Genomic DNA, 7,965 nt, shown 5'->3' on the forward strand with positions numbered 1-7,965 from the left:
GGCTAACCTGAGAAGGGGCATCAAAAAGGCCAAGCACAACCACAAGCTAAGGATGTAAATGTGGCAAAGGCCATCAGACTACAATATTACTAACTCCAACCCAACAACAACCTGGCTCTCAGCACCAAGAAGACCAAAGAGCTCATTGTGGACTTCAGGAAGTCAAAAGCTAGCACACACGCCCCCATCCTCAACAACGGGACTGAGGTGGAGCATGTCACCAGCTTCAAGTTTCTGGGTGTCCACATCTCTGAGGACCTCTCTTGGACCCTCAACACCTCTACCCTGATCAAGAAGGCTCACCAACATCTCTTCTTCCTTAGGAAACTAAAGACGGTCTGCACCCCAGTGGCAACCAACCAACAAACAACACAATTGCACTATCCTATCCCATCCATAGTATTCTATTTATATTTCTAAAATGTACATACTGTAATTACACTTATACATATTCTACTGCTCTTTATACTGTTCTTACTGCACATACACTTATTTTTACTACTCTTATGTTACTGTTTTTACACTGTACATATCTGTACATAATGTACATATATGTCTACAGTATATACTGAATATCCATATTTATTCTGTTTTTCATAATATTGCTGTTAATACACTGCATATATCTATATTATTTTTTACTACTTATATAATGTTACTGTTACTACACTGCAAATATCTGTACATACTGTACATATCTGTCTATACAGTTCATACTGAATATCCATTACTCAGTTTTTTATAATATTACTGTTCACTGCATATATCTATATTATTTTTACCGCTCTTATAATGTTACTGCTACAGTACACTACACATATCTGTACATGTTCATACATTATTATTACTGCATATCCATATATATTCTGCTCTTATAAGGCTACTTCTAATAAAACATTGCACATGGGCAGCCGTGGCCCACTGGTTTTGGGCAGCCGTGGCCCACTGGTTAGCACTCTGGACTTGTAACCGGAGGGTTGCCGGTTCGAGCCCCAACCAGTGGGCCGTGGCTGAAGTGCCCTTGAGCAAGGCACCTAACCCCTCACTGCTCCCCGAGCGCTGCCATTGTAGCAGGCAGCTCACTGCGCTGAGATAAGTGTGCGCTTCACCTCACTGTGTGTTCACTGTGTGCTGTTTGTGTTTCACTAATTCCTGATTGGGTTAAATGCAGAGACCAAATTTCCCTCACGGGATCAAAAAAGTATATATACTTATATACACATATTTATATTTATATTTCATTTATAGTACTGTAAACCATACCCCTTTTATGTCTACATTGCACTATCTTCTACTGTTTATACTGTTGTCTCTGTTGTACTCAGTTGTTACAGTAAAGTCTAATCTAATCTAATTTAAATTAAGGCCCTTCTCAGACCTACAAACCACACACAGCGTGCGTCTGAGCCTGTGTTAGCTTGCTCTTGGGTTAGAGTTTAGTTTAGAGCTAGAGCAGTGGCTTGTGCACCCATGTGTGTGTGTGTGTGTGTGTGTGTGTGTGTGTGTGTGTGTGTGTGTGTGTGTGTGTGTGTGTGTGTGAGTGAGTGAGTGAGTGAGTGAGTGAGTGTGTGTGTGTGTGCAAGAGAGGAGCTGCAGACCACAGACTGAAGTCTATAATGAGGTCAGAGGATGACCAGAGGCATGTAGAGGTGTGGGAAGGGCATTTGAGAATTACGGAAATAAGTGAAACGTGACAGAACAGAATGAGACGCACAAACATGAGACCACAAAGCTGAGGACACGTGGTGGGGTTAAACAGGAAGAGCTCCAGAGAAGCCAGACGGCACAAGAGAGGGACAGGCAGTAGCCGCACCGCACCACTCACATCAGAGGAACACAACACATTCACATTCCACAGGCGCTAACAGGGGGAGGAAGTGCTCAGAGCTGGAGACTCCCTTTAAAGCTCTGAACAGTCGACATCACTTCCTTCAAGGCACTAAAGAGCTGACATCACTTCCTTTTTAAGCACTGAAGACCCTACACCTCTTTTCTTTTTAAGTCTAAGTCACTTTCTTTAAAATGCTGATCCTAACCTGTCAAACACTAAGTTCATGTCTGAACAGAAGAACAAATAAGCCCTTCTGGCATCCTTTAGCATCATTCAGTCATGGTGACTGTGAGGTCAGTAAAGGGAGTCCACTCCACTTCAACTGGCTGGGTACTCAGGGCTAGCCGCAGAAGAGCGACTGGGGCACATCATGGAAGATGCCATTAATGGGAGCGATTATGAGAGTCATCACTACATCTTCAGAGCATTAGACATTTGATTTGAGAGAGCAAAATCCCTACTTTCCTCACATCCTAGCCACGGGACACCAGACCCTTCTCATTTGAGACTGAGAGGGTTAGAGGGGTCATTGACTTCCAGCAGCGGCATAACTGACAACCCGCATTGATACTTGAATGGCATTACTGTAAAAACACTTACTGTAAATACAAATGAAGCATTTAAAAGCTGGATAAAAAACCTGTATTACAAGTCATTGACACACGAGTCTTGCACAACAGAATGTGTCCCAAGACATGTCTGGAGAGACTGGTGATGATGTAGGCTACTGTATTTCTGGCCTGATCTGAAACAATTCACTACCAATGTTTTAAGGAGTCATCCCCACATGCAGACTCTTGTGCTATACTACAGCTTAACCAGGAAGGGAGTAGGACGTTTCCAGTTAACACAGACTTTGCGTGTGAGGACCATATTATGTAATCTGATTCTGATTCATACTGTAGCTAGCTGTGTAAACAAAGTTGAATAAATCCCTTACTAACTGATCTTTGAGCATTTTCAAAACTTCTTATGTTTATTGGGACCGCACTAATACACAAACTCACAAATACAGTGCAAACTGCCCTGCACCTGTCTAATCCGCGCGTTATGGTTTCAACTTCTCACCTGACCTGTGAATTGTATGCGACATCCGTGCCAAACCAGAAAGACTGCATGCCACAGCACAAGAGCCAACACGCAGGCTGAAGGGAACACTTGAGCCGCATGTGCGGATAACAGAGCCTTTAGAGAAGAGATCACAGGCAGAGGCAGAGATTAGCTGCCCCATTACCACTTCTAGTCCAGTTCAGTTAGTTTCCTCTCACAGGCCTCTCTACCTGTTGATTCACTGTATGTGATGTGTTTAGAGCTCTTTGCTTGAAAAGTGCTATACAAATAAATGTTATTATTATTATTATTATTATTATCATCAGAAGAGTTCTGGCATTCTCACACTCCTGGATCAGTAAATTGGAACCAAAAGCAGGCCCATAAACAAACAGTGGCTCTAAGTCAGAAACTAATTCAGCCAATCAACTTGTGGCTTCAGTATGGAGCGGTGTAATTTGATTGGATGTTGAGCTCAAACTTCAACAACATTCTGCCAGACTACATTATACAACTATTCAGAAACAATTGCCAGCTCAACACAAATACCCTCCAACAATTTGTTCTCAGACAACACATGCTGTTGTGCTGTTGTGGCTCTGACTTGAGCAGAACGTACGTGTCAGTTGAGCCACCATGTTAAGCCACAGTCTTACCAGTATTAAGATAAACATGCACACACACACCACACACACACATACACACATATACACACCCACACACATACATACACACACACACACACACACACACACACACACACACACACACACACACACACACACACACACACACACACACACACACACACACACACACACACACCACACACACCCACACACTGCATGTTAAGCCACAGTTTTAGGGGCAGCCGTGGCCTACTGGTTAGCGCTTCGGACTTGTGACCGGAGGGTTGCCAGTTTGAACCCCGACCAGTAGAAAGCGGCTGAAGTGCCCTTGAGCAAGGCGCGGGATCAAAAGAGTATATATACTTATACTTATACTTATAGTTTTACCAGAATTAAGAAGGCCTGGCCGCTCTGTCAATATGGACCTCACAAGATGTCTTATCTGAAAGAATAATTTCCTCCATAGTGTATAACACATGCATGCACATCACACACACACACACACACACACATACATACATACATATCCAGTTGCACATCATTGCACTTGTTGTGACCATGACAGTCCACTTTTGTTGAGTAAACAGGTGACGGTTAATGGATGCAGGCGCATATTCATTGCAGCACTCATTGCCACTACACAACCAATGTGAAAACATGACATTAGAGAAGCACCAGTGTGAGGGGTGCCCTGGGAGAAGTGAAGAGTTATGGGGTGATGCATGCCCTGGGAGGGGTGAAGAGTTATGGGGTGATGCGTGAGGGGTGCTAACGTAGGCAGCCGTGGCCTACTGGTTAGCGCTTCAGACTTATACCGGAGGTTTGCCGGTTCAAACCCCGACCAGTAGGCACGGCTGAAGTGCCCTTGAGCAAGGCACCTAAGCTAACCTAACCTCACTGCTCCCCGAGCGTTAGTGTGTGCTTCACCTCACTGTGTGCTGATTGTGTTTCACCAATTCACGGATTGGGATAAATGCAGAGACCAAATTTCCCTCACAGGATCAAAAGAGTATATATACTGATACTTATGATGCGTGAAGGCTGCTAATGTAGGTGGTGCGTGTAGCGGTAGCCAGCTCTTAGGCAGGTTTGGTACCCCGTAGACCCCTAGCTTGGGGCAGGGTGAAGTGACTGCTCTTTGGTCTGTGTCCCTTAACATGAAGAGCACAGGTGCAGTCTGGGAAGTCATTTTGACGTAAATGTGCCTGTGCCCTGGGAGAAGTGAAGAGTTATGGGGTGATGCATGCCCTGGGAGGGTGAAGAGTTATGGGGTGATGCGTGATGCACCAGCAAAACTAAACGTTTTTATAACAACAACAAAAAATCTTTCAAATCTATATGGTAGGCTAACACTTCACACATTTCAGCCATTAGGAAATCTCATCAACATTCCGCTGACATCTCAATGAAGACACAGAGACTGGAGCAGTTTAATACGAAGGCCATTTTGGTAACTCTAGTAAGAAATAGTGGTTCACAGCCCATATGGTCATTTCTTTATGTTAGAAGCGGATTCAACAAGAATGAACATACATTGCAATCTCATATTTGCCTAGACAATCACCCACAGCTAAAGTATAAGACTAAATATATAACTATCTAAGACAATTAAGGATTGGCCATTTTTATTTGGTTTCATACTTGCGTCATATCAGCTTTTTTAGGCCTACAGAACAGTGGTTACAGGAAAATGCTTGCTTAAAAAAGTTAGGTACTTTCACCACACTCAAGGCCTTGATGGCACCACACAGTATTCAGAGAGGCCATTCCACATATAGAATAGCGTCAGAATCGTGCCAGGGCAACAACTCAGAGGGGTTTAATGTCACAGGTAAACAGGTAGGCCTATAACTGGTCTTAGTCCCTCCTCCTGCACACTGCACCTCCTGAAAACAATTTCCACCATGATCTGCCAAACTTGGTAATAAGTGCATGACGGAACTTTTCTTTCCCAGAAGGTATCATTGACAATAACCTCTATACATTTTCATTTCATTGTTTTGCATAACAACTGGCTCATTGTTTGCTTGTTTTATGTTAGCCTACAGTTTCTCTAAAGTTTTTATAAGGATGTCTCAGGCCAGTTTTGGTATCTGGCTCATGGACGGATTATGAACTTTCGGGCCCCTGGGCCCAGGTGTATTAAGGGCCCCCCCACTAATTGTTGCATATGTGATTTCCTGTTTTCTGGTGCATTTTGGGGATGGCCAATACTTTAATTCAATCAAATTCATAGCCTACATCCTGATGTGTTGATATTGAGGCAATGATTCCATGCAATGGCTTGGGCTTCAGGGCCCCCTGACACCTTGGGCCCCTGGGCCTGGGCCCGGTAGGCCCGTGCAGTAATCCATCCCTGATCTGGCTCACAGCAAAACTTGCCCAGTAGGCCTACGAGCTACACTCCAAAAGTCTGAAATCATTACAAATGCTGGCCTATACTCTCAAATATGGACCAAACAATGTCTTATGTCAAAGTTCTCCCATTGGGGTCTAGACTAGACATACTGACCGTGGGCCAGCCCACTCCAATAGGCCTACAATTCGCATCAAGGGAGTGGGTCATAGGCAGAAGACAAATAAAAGTCACCTTGCCAAATTGGCAAGCTGCCCCATTAAGTCACCTCAATTCCATTGATGCCTGAAACACTTTTTCCACTTTCCACAGAATTTCACAGAAATGTCTCAGTAATGTAACCATTCCTGTTTGCCCACAGCACAGTGTAAACCAACGCTGATAACTTTTGAGATAGCTGAACACAAAGGCACTGCTTGGTTTCAGGGTGTGACAGAAGAGGTAAGGCGTGAAATTCAAGATAGGCTACTTGTTTTACAAGACAAACGCCACATGGAAATCGCATGCACCCGAATCAATGAAAAATAACAAAAATAACATTTATCTTTCATATGTTCGTTTCCCCAATGCATGAAAGGAGTTCAACATTTGGCCTACTTTCAAAGTTCAAGCCCAACGCACCTAGACCTAGGTGCATCGGCCGCAAGCCACCCCGCGCCGTGAAATTCGTCACAGACATCTCTTCATCTGTCAGGGTATGCTAGCCTCACGGTCACCTGGATGCCCGATGGGGAAGGGAGTGCGCAGTGTAAACAAACAATTAGACTGCCGTTTCTTTACCTGCCACACCGCAATCAACACAGTTTCCATTTCCATCTGTTTCCAGAAGATCCATCAAAAGTCGCCGGTTCTTATCGGATGCTGAGGCCATGCTGACAATGTTGATTCCTCCAAATGCGCGGGGCGTAAGGGACTCTCTCCAGATCAGCAGTCGTAGGGCTGCAACTTGAATCAAATAAAATCTATTCGCTATATACCAACTCGAGGGTTGCCATTTAAGTGTATCCACACAAGCAATAAGAGAACGTGCGCAGTTTCATAAGTTAGTCTACATTACGCTAAATAACAAAACAAATCAAACAAATATATTTCACACAGCAATGTGCGGCAGTCAGGGCTGCTCGCAGCTTTCGCAGACGCTGTGCTCGATATGAATTAGGCTACCTTCAGTTTCCCATCAGTCTCCCGTCCTCCTTCAGTCGTAGGACAGAGACCTCAAGTGGTCATTTTCAATCAAGTTTCCTCTGTCAGTAAAAAAAAAACTGTTGCCGTTTTAAAAGACTTCCCACCTCCCCTGTTAATCAGAGGACATTCGACATATATGATAACCTGTAATAGCAGTAGCCTATGAGCATGCGGCGCTTTTCGCCCTTATTGCAACTGTGTTCCGCTAAAAAGAAATTGCACTTTTGCGACATCCAGTTGTCACAAATGGCGCAAACGCAACTCAGTTGATGACGTGTTTACCAGGGTGTCATTTTCACAATTGGTTATTGCATTTAGCATACGCTTTTGTCCAAAGCGACACAGGCTACAAATAACAATAGTAAAAATGTAACAGTAAACAATTAAAAAGGTTGGTAATATTAAGGAGAATAGCAATAATAAACAACAACGTTTATTAAAACATTAACAACTGCTGCAGCATCACAATCTTACTAAACAAACGACGCTGACAAGTAGGTAGGCCAGCTAACAAGTCAAGTCAAGTCAAGTAATTTTTATTTATAAAGCGCATTTAACATACTTATCGAAGCCTACAATACAAAGCGCTCCACACACAAGACATTGATTGACACAGACAAACGATGCTGGACAGAGCGGCGTAATCGCCAGCGTAGCCTACCTGTGACATCACACGAAGACATACAAACGGACAGACAAATAGACAGTGACAGTAAAGCAAGCCTGTCTTTGCAAAGACAGTAGGCTTACAGAACAAGACCAGACATAAAACAAACGGTAACAGTGAATTACAATAGTCCAGCTTGGAGATAACCATGGCCTGGACAAGAAGTTGTAGTTGTGTGGAATCTTGTGTCAGATAAGGTCTGACCTTCCTAATGTTGTAAAGGATTAACCGACATGATTTTGCAATT

General features: G+C 43.7%; 1 protein-coding gene across 1 annotated transcript in view; it reads right to left on the minus strand.

Annotated features, from left to right (window-relative positions):
* LOC125295767 (arf-GAP with dual PH domain-containing protein 1) overlaps positions 1–7,201 on the minus strand; it is a 28,797-nt gene extending 21,596 nt beyond the window's left edge. Inside the window, exons 1-2 of the mRNA XM_048245226.1 lie at positions 7,031–7,201; positions 6,647–6,811 (exon numbers count right to left, since the gene is read on the minus strand). Of these exons, the coding sequence (XP_048101183.1) occupies positions 6,647–6,737 (91 nt within the window). The 5' untranslated portion in view covers positions 6,738–6,811; positions 7,031–7,201. The remainder of the gene's footprint in view (positions 1–6,646; positions 6,812–7,030) is intronic.
* Positions 7,202–7,965: the final 764 nt, after the last annotated feature.

The sequence above is a fragment of the Alosa alosa genome, chromosome 6 (assembly GCF_017589495.1).
Source record: "Alosa alosa isolate M-15738 ecotype Scorff River chromosome 6, AALO_Geno_1.1, whole genome shotgun sequence".
NCBI lineage: Eukaryota > Metazoa > Chordata > Actinopteri > Clupeiformes > Clupeidae > Alosa > Alosa alosa.